The sequence below is a fragment of the Salmo trutta genome, chromosome 34 (assembly GCF_901001165.1).
Source record: "Salmo trutta chromosome 34, fSalTru1.1, whole genome shotgun sequence".
NCBI lineage: Eukaryota > Metazoa > Chordata > Actinopteri > Salmoniformes > Salmonidae > Salmo > Salmo trutta.
The window spans coordinates 25,631,085-25,643,587 of NC_042990.1; the positions used below are offsets into that span (position 1 = coordinate 25,631,085).

Genomic DNA, 12,503 nt, shown 5'->3' on the forward strand with positions numbered 1-12,503 from the left:
TTGAACCCAGATCTGCAAATTAGCGTCTGTCCCACCTCCACCACCTCCTCTTCCCCCTTCTTTTTTAATGAGAGCAAAATCTCTGACTTTCAGCTCAGTGTGAAGCATTTTTGTCCTCTGAGTCACATGGCTGACTCTCCCTTTTCTGGATCAAAAGTCCTCATGAGAAAAAAAGCCAAAGACATATGACCCACTGAGGGTGTTTGCTTGCTTTACGTGCAGCTGTGTAGTGTCAGTGGAAAGGGAGCCTATTATGAGTGTGTGTGTGTTGTTTCAGTAAAGGCGTAGTTGGCTTTTTACAGTCCAGAGAGAGAGAAAGGGAACTATAGCTTTGTTTGTTTGTGTGTGTGTGTGTGTGTGTGTGTGTGTGTGTGTGTGTGTGTGTGTGTGTGTGTGTGTGTGTGTGTGTGTGTGTGTGTGTGTGTGTGTGTGTGTGTGTTTGTGTTCATCCAGTTATGTGTGCAGTAGGATCTATAAAAACAACTCGTAAATAGTAAAACACAACTAAATTATTTTGTATATCCCTGGCTGTCACTACATTGGTTATTTGTCTTAATGCAGTTGCATGCCATGTTAAATGATTTGAGCATTGGAAACCTCTATATAAATTCTATAAATTATCACTGTAGGTTGAGGTGAACAATTGTAGGGAGAGAGAACGTTTTTGTAATGTCACTCGTAATGTTCCCCTAATGTTTGAGTGTCCAGTTTTCCGAAGGTTAGGAGACATTTCCATCAACATCCCACCAAACATACACGGAACATGGTTGTAATGTTCTAGACACGTTTCATGAGAACAGTTATGTGTCCAAAAAAAGATTCATTACACATCACGTTACCAAGACAATTAATGCCCTGATTTGTGAACCAGTGATAGCTCTTTGTCTGTGTGCAGGATTAGGGATACTCATGTGCTTTTAACTTACATGATTACATTGCACAGGTCCATTTATACAGTAACATCTCCCCACCTGGGATTTGAACTCACAACCTCTTGGTTGACAGTATGCCAAAATTCCTGCTGCGCCGCCATGTCCGTGTCAGGTATTAGATAGTCCAACCATTCTCATCATTGATTTGATGTACTTATTTCAAAAACTGAAGGGCCTTCTGTATAAATGTCTAATTTTGGTGAGGCATATTAACCTGTTTAATTATACTCCTCAATAAAAGTGTTTCTTCAGTGTACTTTCAATAGACCTGAGATTTACTTCATAGTCAATTCACCCTATTGCTTATACCTATCAAGTTGTTTCAGATCTATACAAGTGCCTAATGAAGAGGGTTTCTGGTTTCTGGACATGGTCTAACTTTACTGGCTCAATAAGCACATGTCCTAGTGATATCCCTTACTGGGAAAGGGAAAGGGGGATACCTCGTCAGTTGTACAACTGAATGCCTTCAACTGAAATGTGTGTTCCGCATTTAGACAGTGGTTAGGGCGTTTGTCATTGGTGCTTGGGTTTGGCTTTTTCTTTTTTTACATGTTCTGTGTATGTTTTGTGGGACATTGATGGAATATTATCCTAACCCTCAGAAAACTGGACACAAATGTTCTTGCAATGTTCTCATGACACCTGTCTAGAACAATAATATCTAATATTGTGAGAACATTGCAACCATGTCCTGTGTCCTGTCTTAAATAATCCCACAGCACACCCCTTCGCACCCCTTCCTCACCCCAACCCTCAAAAAAAAGCTTTTCATGAACTAACATTTGCACTTGATCCCCGCCCCCTTACTAGATCTGACTGCTTATAGCTACTTTATTGATGAAAATGTGGTTGTCCAACCTAGTTATCTTAAAATGAAGGCGCTAACTGGAAATCAATCTGGATAAGAGCGTCTGCTAAATGACTCAAATGTAAATGTAAATGTGTATGTTTGGTGGGGCGTTGATGGAATATTCTCTTAACCATCAGAAAATTGGACACATGAATGTTCTTGCAACATCCAATGAAATATGTCTAGAACATTCATATTGTATATTCTGAGAACATGGTAACCATGTTCTGCGTATGTTTGGTGGAACGTTGACAGAATATTCTCTTAACCCTCAGAAAACTTGACACGAGTGTTCTTGCAACATCCCATAAACATTACACAGTAGAACATTAATGTTGTATATTCTGAGAACATTGTTACCACGTTCTAGAAAAATTCTGCTGACATTAAGGGAATGTTCTCCTAACCTTAACACCAACACATTCTAAAAATGTTCTCAGAAGGTTTTTGCGAACATAGATAGAATGTTCCCCTAACGTACAGAAAACTGGACACATGAATGTTCTTGCAAAGTTCCCATGAAATGTTCTGAGAACATGGTAACCACGTTCTGGGTATGTTCTATTTAACATTAAGGGAATGGTCTCTTGGGAACATTCCTTGCACATCACAGGAACATTCCTATGAAAACATTAGTTAATGACCTAATGAGACTCTTGAAGGAACCTTCTCTAAAGATGTGGGAACATTTGTTGTTAGTTGGGAATTGGCTGTTGAGATTTCACTTAGACTTGAGAGGGTTAAAAGGAGAGGAACTGTTTTGCTTTTAACTGGTAGACGGACGCTTTATGAGCCATTTGGAGAGAGGTCAGCTCATGACAGATGATTTCCTTTTTCCTCTGGACAATCACAGGCCCCGTTACAGCACCCTGTTATCTTTCCCCTACATTGTGGGGAAGTGCGTGATGTGTGCAGCGTTGTGCTTGAAAGTGTTTGAGGGAGTTCGGATGCCTATTGTTTTGTGTTTATGAACCAAAGTCAAGATCTAACTGCATTTTGGGTCTTTATTTTGTGACCAATCAATGACAACCAATTCTAAATTCTATAAACAAAGTATACATTGTTATGGTTTTATACTGGAATTGAAATGTTCTCATTTTTTCTCAGTGCCAAGATATCTTGGCTCTGATTGTCCGAATATTGCAGTCTAAATTGTTGCACTTAAAGGGATACTTCGGGATTTTGGCAATGAAGCCCTTTATCTACTTCCACAGAGTCAGATGAATTCATGGATACCATTTTTATGTCGCTGCATCCAGTATGAAGGAAGTTAGAGGTAGCTTTGCAAGCCAATACTAAATAGCATGCTAGCAATTACCATAGACTTCCAGTCATTGCGCTAAAAATGGTGTCCACAAGTTCATCTGACTCTGGGGATGTAGATAAAGGGCTTCATTGCCAAAATCCCGAAGTATCCCTTCCGGAACTGTCTTTATTATTGGTCTAATTTAATTTACTGCCTGGTGATGTCACCAGGCAGGCCAAAACTCCGTCCCACCATAACAGGCTGAAATTTCAGGCTGTATTTTCTAACAGTTTTCCACTAAAAGGGCATTATCTTAATTTTCACAATTTCACAGTATTATTCCAATCTAAGTGTGAAAATATATATAAAACACAGGAAATCCATGTTTTTGGCTGCACTGGGCCTTTTAAAGAGGATTTTATTTTAAAAAATGGAACTCTACTGTGTACTCGTTCATGAAGACAAGGTAGATTCTTTCGCAGACAGTCCAATATTGTTTTTACTGGCTTCAGTCAAACAATGATACTGTAGCTCTTCTGGTCTCTCACATCACAAATCATGTTCTCTCCAAAGTTCTGTGAGGTATTAGGAAGAATTCCAGCCATATACAATACACCACAACAACAATACCCACTGGGCAAAAACTGGTTGCATCAATGTTGTTTCCAAGTCATTCAAAAAATTATATGTGATGATGTTGAATCAACGTGGAAAACTGATTGGATTGGCAAAAATTCATCAATATAAGGGAATTTCGTCTTTTTTTTCAACTAACTTGTAACCTAAATTCAATGACATGGTGGCATTGTTTGTTGATTACATGATGAATTTGCGTTAGTTGACATCTCAACCAAATGCAAATGAAAACTAGACGTTGAAATGACGTCTGTGCCCAGTGCGTACGGCCTGACTTGTGATAAGGCCAATGTCTTGTGACCCCAGCACCTCCATTAGAAGGCTGTGGTGTCTTCGTAGAGCTCAGACGTAAACAAAGAACAGTTCTCCATATCAACATCTTACAGCTAGGAGATTCCAGTCATTCCCACTCTTCACATTTTCATTGGAGAACAGGAATCAAGACAGACACAATATTTTACTGTTTACCCTAAATGACTCATTCCCTAGTAGACAGCAGCACAGAACAGTCTGACTGTAGTCTAGACAATAGTCTGACAGTCAGGCCATGTTCTGACCTCTGAGCATCAACAAACCTTGTAGTTCTTTAAGGGCCGGTCTTAGGGACACAGGTTAAGCCTAGTCCAGGACCTGTCTCTTAACCTGGGCCTAGGTGGTTAAGATGATTTGGGTGTACATTTGCAGCTTTCTTAAAGCTGAAGACCTGAAGACTTGTATTAGCTCCTCAAGCTAATGCAACTTAAACTTAGCCCAACCTCACTAATACTCTTGTGGCTGAATGGAAGCAAGTCCCCACTGCAATGTTCTAACATCTAGTAGAAAGCCCTCCCAGAAGAGTGAAGGCTGTTATAGCATTAAAGGGGGGACCAACTCCATATTAATGCCCATGACTTTGTAATGAGAAGTTCGACGAGCAGGTGTCCACATGTAGTGTATCTTCAGGTCCCCACCTAGCCACTCCACACCTACAGAGACATTGTTTCTCCTTCACAGCTCTCCCTGCATTACCCTACAAAAGATTAGAGATCACATGTCTTGAGGCACCATGAGGAGTGAGAATGCCAGTAAAAGCTGGTTTGTTGGTCTGTCGGTCATGATCCGAAAAATTCCAACACACAATGGTGAATGACTTAAAAGCTGTTAGACAGTTTCTATATCAGGACATGAGTTCTTTATTTCAGCACTCAACACTTGCAGGCTTGTCAGCAAATATGACTATAATGTAGCTCATTAGATTACCCCGCTTCTATGGCAGGCAGCACATGCACAGTAAAGCAGCCTTTTAAGACTGTCATCACCCCAGTTCTTTTTTTTACTACTTCTCTCATCTTTCCCTTGGGGACTACATGAATCTCAAATGAGGGTTTAATCCCCTAGCTCGAAATGGGAACCGAAAGGTTTTTCAGAGTACATTTTGTGCATTGAGGAGTGCCTGATGACAGATTATAATTTTCGTCCATCAATTGATCAACCTTAAATCCCTAATCCCTGTATTTCATTTGATCTGTAATTTCCTAGAAATACAACACACATAAAACACTTGACAAATATATATATTTCTTTACTCTGTGATGTGTTGCTTCTGCAGTGAGCCCAAATCTGGTCAGGCTGTCCATTCCTTCCTTGCATAACATAACGCCCAAACCCAGAGCTGATGCAGTTCAAATCAGAAAGACTTCATCCAATCCTCAGTTAAACTGGATTTGGAAGTAGTTCAAATCCAGCTTCCGTGCAGTTCCGCTGAGGCCAGGGCTGACAGACCTAACCTTCCTACCAATCAACCCCCTCTCTACCCAGCAGGCCGCAGGACCAGGCTGTACCCAAGGTCCACTTCACTCCAGAGTAGACTCAGATTCAAATAGTATTTGAAATCTTTCAAATGCTTTAGCTGTGCTTGATTGAGTTTGTCTGGCGCAATATAGCCAATGGACTAGTCCCAAAAGTGCAAACACCGCTCACCTGGCACTCCAAGCAGGATCCACAAACACTCAAAGCAATTGAAAGAGTTCAAACACTATCTGAACCCAGGTTTGCTTTAGCGCTCCTGTTGCAACCTGAGTAGATCAATAAGACAGAGAGGATAGAAGAGGAGGATAGAAGAGGAGGACAGAAGAGGACGATAGAAGAGACTGCAGAAGGATAGAAGAGGAGGATAGAAGAGGAGGATAGAAGAGACTGCAGAAGGATAGAAGAGGAGGACAGAAGAGGAGGATAGAAGAGGAGGATAGAAGAGGAGGACAGAAGAGGAGGATAGAAGAGGAGGATAGAAGAGGAGGATAGAAGAGGAGGATAGAAGAGGAGGATAGAAGAGGAGGACAGAAGAGGAGGATAGAAGAGGAGAATAGAAGAGGAGGATAGAAGAGGAGGATAGAAGAGGAGAATAGAAGAGGAGGATAGAAGAGGAGGATAGAAGAGGAGGATAGAAGAGGAGGATAGAAGAGGAGAATAGAAGAGGAGGATAGAAGAGACTGCAGAAGGATAGAAGAGGAGGATAGAAGAGGAGGATAGAAGAGGAGGATAGAAGAGGAGGATAGAAGAGACTGCAGAAGGATAGAAGAGGAGGATAGAAGAGGAGGATAGAAGAGGAGGATAGAAGAGGAGGACAGAAGAGGAGAATAGAAGAGGAGGATAGAAGAGGAGGATAGAAGAGGAGGATAGAAGAGGAGGACAGAAGAGGAGGACAGAAGAGGTTAGAAGAGGAGGATAGAAGAGGAGGATAGAAGAGGAGGATAGAAGAGGAGGATAGAAGAGGTGTTTTTGTAAAGATTATGTTATGAAATCTTATATAGGGTAGTGTCACAAATTTTACCTGAGGGGAGAAAATGTGTTTTTATATGGTCACAGTAAGAGGTGCCTGGGTTGGTAGGAACATTAAATACGTATTAGATTATTGTTTTCAGATAAAAACTATATTTGCCATATCAGATACCCTGTTCTCAGGACCCAATGGGTGAGGCTGAGGAAAACAAAGTGAACTATAGTAAACTGTGTTGCATGTGTGTGTGCGTACGTGTGTGTTAGGCTACTATAGCCTTGGTGCTGGTGTGTGTGTGTGTGTGTGTGTGTGTGTGTGTGTGTGTGTGTGTGTGTGTGTGTGTGTGTGTGTGTGTGTGTGTGTGTGTGTGTGTGTGTGTGTGTGTGTGTGTGTGTGTGTGTGTGTGTGTGTGTGAGGAAGGGGACAGCGGAAGGGTGTGAGTGGACGGTATACTGCGAGTGGAGCTTTCCAGATGTGACACAAAGGATGTGATTTCATTCCTGTAATGTCCAGGCTGTCTGGTCAACAAGATACCCCTGTGTATCAAAGGCACACACACACACACACACACACACACACACACACACTTGTAACAGTCTTGCTTCCATCCCTCTCTTTTTTATTTTTATTTTTAAATTTCAGCTTTTATTTAACCTTGTTGGCCAGTTGAGAACAAGTTCTCATTTACAACTTCGACCTGGACAAGATAAAGCAAAGCAGTGTGACACAAACAACAACACAGAGTTCCACATGGAATAAACAAACATACAGTCAATAACACAATAGAAAAGCCTATATACAGTGTGTGCAAATGAAGTAAGATTAGGGAGGTAAGGCAATAAATAGGTTGTAGTAGCGAAATAATTACAATTTAGCAATTAAACACTGGAGTGATAGATGTGCAGAAGATGAATGTGCAAGTAGAGATACTGGGGTACAAAGGAGAAAAGAAAAAAAAACAATACGGGGATGAGGTAGTTGGATGGGCTATTTACAGATGGGCTATGTACAGGTGCAATGATGTGTAAGCTGCTCTGACAGCTGATGCTTAAAGTTAGTGAGGGATATATGAGTCTCCAGCTTCAGTGATTTTTGCAATTCCTTCCAGTCATTGGCAGCAGAGAAATTGGCTTCGGGGGTGACCAGTGAAATATACCTGCTGGAGCGCGTGCTACAGGTGGGTGCTGCTATGATGACCATGACCTGAGACAAGGCGGGGCTTAACCTAGCAAAGACTTTTAGATGACCTGGAGCGAGTGGGTTTGGCGACGAATATGAAGCGAGGGCCAGCCAACGAGAGTATACAGGTCGCAGTGGTGGGTATTATATGGGGCTTTGGTGACAAAACGGATGGCACTGTGATAGACTGCACCCAATTTGTTGTGTAGAGTGTTGGAGGCTATTTTGTAAATGCCATCGCCGAAGTCAAGGATCGGTAGGATAGTCAGTTTTACGAGGGTATGTTTGGCAGCATGAGTGAAGGATGCTTTGTTGCGAAATAGGAAGCCGATTCTAGATTTAACTTTGGATTGGAGATGCTTAATGTGAGTCTGGAAGGAGAGTTTACAGTCTAACCATACACCTAGGTATTTGTAGTTGTCCACATATTCTAAGTCAGAACCGTCCAGAGTAGTGATGCTAGACGGGCGGGCAGGTGCAGGCAGCGATCCTTGCCCCAACCTGGGCTCAAACCAGGGACTCTCTGAACACAGGGAAACAACTACTTCAAGGTCTCTGAGCAAGTGACGCCACTGACTGAAACTCTACTAACACGCACCGCTAACTAGCTAGCCATTTCTCTCTCACACACACACACACACACACACACACACACACACACACACACACACAGTCTCAAAAACATCCCTCTGGGTGTGTGAATAGACCTAATGTGATACACAGACATTGTATCAGTCCCTCTAGTGTAGACTGTATCAATCCCAGACACTGCTGTATTAGTTTTGAGCAGGACTCTACTGTTGGTTTCCCGAACACAGATTATGTAAACCTGGACTAAATTGCTCAATGTAGAATCTCCATTGAAAGTGCATTTTAGTCCAAGACTAGGCTTAAATTGTGTCTGGGAAACCGACCTGACTTTCTCTTCTTTGGTAAACAATGACAGAAGCCTAATATGTATCCCAAAATACAATTAATTCTCTTCACACAACTTTGTTTCGTTAAACATTTCTAACGGTGCTGTAATTACCTCTGGCCACAGCTACAGCGGATCACTGAACTACGAGTTGTTATAGTAATGTATCCTTTCCCTTTACCACCAAACTGCTGCTTTCACACAGAGGCTGTGTCTAAATGGCCACACTATTCTCTATATAGTCCACTTCTTTTGACCATGGCCCATAAAGTAATGCACTATATAGGGTGTCATTTAGAACACAACCAGAAGCAGCTGAGAGTTGTATGGATTAAGGCTTGGGCGGTATTATTTTAGATGTCTCTCTCTCTCTCTCATGCCTCAGAAGGAACTTGTACCCTTGCACATGCACACACACACGCGCACACAAACACATACACACGAATATACAAACACACATAACACGTACACACACACACACACACACACACACACACACACACACACACACACACACACACACACACACACACACCTAATAACTTACTGTTGAGATCATAATTATGAACCTTGAGTCATTGGTCCAACAGTACTCATGTTGGACCAATACTGTCATCCATATGAATATCAAAATATTGATGAAATATTTTGATCACGCTGTATGTGGGCAGGAGACTTCCATTAGTGTGTACAGCAGTCTGTAACTTCAACTTGGCTCTACTACACTGTACCAATCAGTCGATACCTTGCTGCACGTCTCAAGTTGTGTTTATCCTACCAGCATTTGCAACTGTGATAAATTTGGCAACGCACCCACTGTGCAAACTTTATACAGCGTAGGCAGTGGGCCGACTGCATTGTCCTGCCTAAATGTGATGTCGGTGGAGAGTTGGCCCACAGTTCCACCTGTTTCAGCTGTTTTCGCCATTAACCACAATCAGTATATCTGCTCGGTTTCCTGCCATGGGAAAGTGGCTGTCGGCTAACTGTCGCTCGCTGGAACAATCTCAGCTCGAGTCCCTGCCAAAGGGAGTGACTCCAGGGAGACCCACAATGCTCTGGGTTCCCTAAGTTACGCATCGCTGCAACTATGTGGCCTACAACATGAGAAATGTTCCAGACCAAAAAAAGGAAAGGAAAACATGTCCTCTGTGACCTCTAACACTGGTCCCCTCTGATAATCTAAAAGCATTCACATCCCAGTAGAGTAGGTCTGGTGGTCCCCTGCCAACAACAAGCATTCATCATGTAACATTCCAAGGTTTAGCTACTTGGTTTAGATGGAAAATGTCTCCAATGGCTCCTGTTGCTATTCAAAATTTCACAAGGTCTTCAACTCTTGACAGTCCTGTTATGACTCAAACCACTCACATTTTTTTCTTTGAGCAAAACATCTTAACATACAGTAAATAGGCTGTCCATGTTGATGTACTGTACCATAATCCTTCAAAATCTACATTCCATATCAATCTGACTTGTACAGTGTTTGAAAGTGTTAGCTAAAGCTAAATTAGCATAATAAATAATCCCCATATAAATCTGTCAGATTAAACTAGAGATATCGGTTTTTTTTGCATTGGATATGTCTCAATCCACCATGTTCGTCAGACCATGAGATATCCTGAAAATCAGTCTTCTCACAAAATCGTCTGTAGCGTCCGAATGGTTTGGCCTAGAAACTATTGCGACCCTCACACGTGTCTTGGGACTCGTCTGAAGTCCGTACAGCCGATCTACCAACTTTTGTCTGTAGAGTCCGAACAGTTTAGGCTATACAGTTTGGGTGAGACTCTCACAAACACATACATGTCGCTTGATTCGCTCTAGGATGCCCACAGGCCTCATCTGAAGATCCCCCCCGGTACCAGTTAAAAAGAAAATGGAAGTATACAGAATATGGAGACTGTTTAGTGACAAAAAAATGGGTTAAATATATGTCAAAAAAACTAAAATAAATCTTTCCTGACACTTCAGAACAAACTTCCTTTAGATTTTTTGGGAGGGGGACTGTCTGTTGCTCCATGAAGTGAATCTGTTATTCAATGTGTGTGTTCAGCAAATATATATTTTATTTTGGGGGGGGATCTTTCAAGGGGTCTTAAAATTTGAAATCAAATAGCTAAATAATCCTTGGTGTGACATTCTTAAAACAATTCCATATAGCTTACCAGAACCCCCTTCCCCGGCTTAGACAAGGCCAAGACTGTAATGGGTTAAACACATGGTTATGATAAAGCCAAGGGAGCTGACAAATATCGATGTTTGCTTTAATCAAATATACTTAATTATTTGTTGCAGAAAACAATGATGGATTTGTTCATTGTTAAAGCTCATTGCAATCAAGAAAGACATCTGTTATTTAAGGAGAAACGTGGCAACACGATGGGATGAAATCTCCCACATTTTGTGTCAAAGTCTATGAATAAAATGTGTTCTTGTCTTATGTGTCATTATTTTTATATGTTTAGAGTTAAAAAAGTAAAACATACATGTAAGTCTTTAGCGGTCAATATTGTCCCTACTGTCACAACTGGAGACAAGACATCATGCAATAATTCCAAATGAGAACAGAGGGCAATTTAAAGTTTTTTATTAAAATCAAAACAATGTTTATAACCAAATGTATTATATTGAATGCATAAATTTGTTTGGCAATACAATGAATAATATGAGCAACTTTAGCTTTGCTGCTCATTGAACTGAGCCTGTCGTCATCCGAAACAAAATGGTCCTGAGTCCCATTACACCTCCTTCATGTACGTCCTCACCGCAATCACATCTCCCATCACGCATTTCTGTAAGGATGAGAAGTAAGAGTGGAAGAGGAGAGGAAGAGGAGAGGAAGAGGAGAGGAAGAGGAGAGGAGGGGAAAGGAGAAGAGAGGAGAATAGGAGAGGAAAATAGGGTGTGTTACAGTAGGTCAGAGTTGAGATGTTTCAGGTGCAGGCGAAGAGCCAGGAATACACATTCCAGCATATGTTTTAGGTTAAAGGGTGATAAAACACTTGTTCAATGTCAGATGTAAAATGGTTGAGCTTATATAGTCAAGTGTGACTTAACTTTCCCAACAAGTTTCATTGGCAACATTTCAACTTTGTGGTGAAAAAAGTTTTGAAAGATGCATTTATATCATACTTTTTTTTTTTTACATTAGTCTGTCAAGTTCAGAAGTTATTTACAAATAAACAAGCACTACAAACCTGCCAAAAAAAGACTACAGGACCATTTGAGAAACGTGTTTTTATTTATATAGGTAATTAAAAAACGATTCCTTACCGCTATCAACTTTCCATCACCAGTCACCTCTCTCTCTATTGTTGACTCTTTGCCGTCCCACTTCTGTTTTTGCACAAGTTTGCAATTTTCAAGACTAAAAACGGTCTGAAAATGAAAGGAAAAAAAAAGAAAGTTATTTCCAATGACCCGTTAACCCAAATCAACGGATTTTCACACAGATTTTTATCCCAACCAACCATTGTTTTTCTGTCGTCTGCGGTTGTTTCCTCGAAAGGCTCGTTGAGATTGAATTTAACCTCAACCGTTTTGAAAGTGCTCTGGGATTTCAAACAGATCATTCCTTGGTCGTCCATGTTGATGATCAAACTGGGCTTGGTGCGGTTTCCCACCTGCCGGGTCGCGAAACCAACACCTGCACAACGGAGACCAAACTGTCAAGAGGGATGTATTAACAGTGTGGCGTGGTGCAACCCAATGCATAATAATTTATGCAAAGAAAAATGACTAGCCTAATCATAGCATAATGTTATATGTATATTATATACATTCATATTTAATCAATAATTTAAGATTAGACAAATATATCATACCCAAAGCTTTCATGTAGTCATCAAAGTTCTCGCTGGAAATCATTTTCCAGGTCCCCACAAACTTGTCAACCATCTTTCCAGTTAGCCTATCTGCAATATTCCCAACAGTGCGGTCTATTGGTCCAAGCTCAACTCTACTCACTGTGTTGAGAACGGTCC

At 41.1% G+C, this 12,503-nt stretch overlaps 1 protein-coding gene across 1 annotated transcript; it reads right to left on the bottom strand.

Annotated features, from left to right (window-relative positions):
* Positions 1 to 11,091: 11,091 nt before the first annotated feature.
* Positions 11,092 to 12,503, bottom strand: LOC115173912 (fatty acid-binding protein, heart). Its single transcript, XM_029732412.1, has 4 exons — positions 12,345 to 12,503; positions 11,991 to 12,166; positions 11,794 to 11,898; positions 11,092 to 11,312 (listed from the first exon to the last, which is right to left on the bottom strand). Exons 1-4 carry the CDS (start codon positions 12,415 to 12,417, stop codon positions 11,259 to 11,261), a joined length of 408 nt encoding a protein of 135 aa, XP_029588272.1. The 5' UTR covers positions 12,418 to 12,503; the 3' UTR covers positions 11,092 to 11,258.

Bases quoted from the DNA above. Each gene is read 5' to 3' on its own strand.
- LOC115173912 (XM_029732412.1), bottom strand. From the start codon at position 12,417: ATGGTTGACAAGTTTGTGGGGACCTGGAAAATGATTTCCAGCGAGAAC. The intron at 12,167-12,344 runs GTATGATATATT...TCCGTTGTGCAG, and splicing joins TGACTACATGAAAGCTTTGG to GTGTTGGTTTCGCGACCCGG. The intron at 11,899-11,990 runs GTTGGTTGGGAT...TTTCATTTTCAG, and splicing joins CAGACGACAGAAAAACAATG to ACCGTTTTTAGTCTTGAAAA.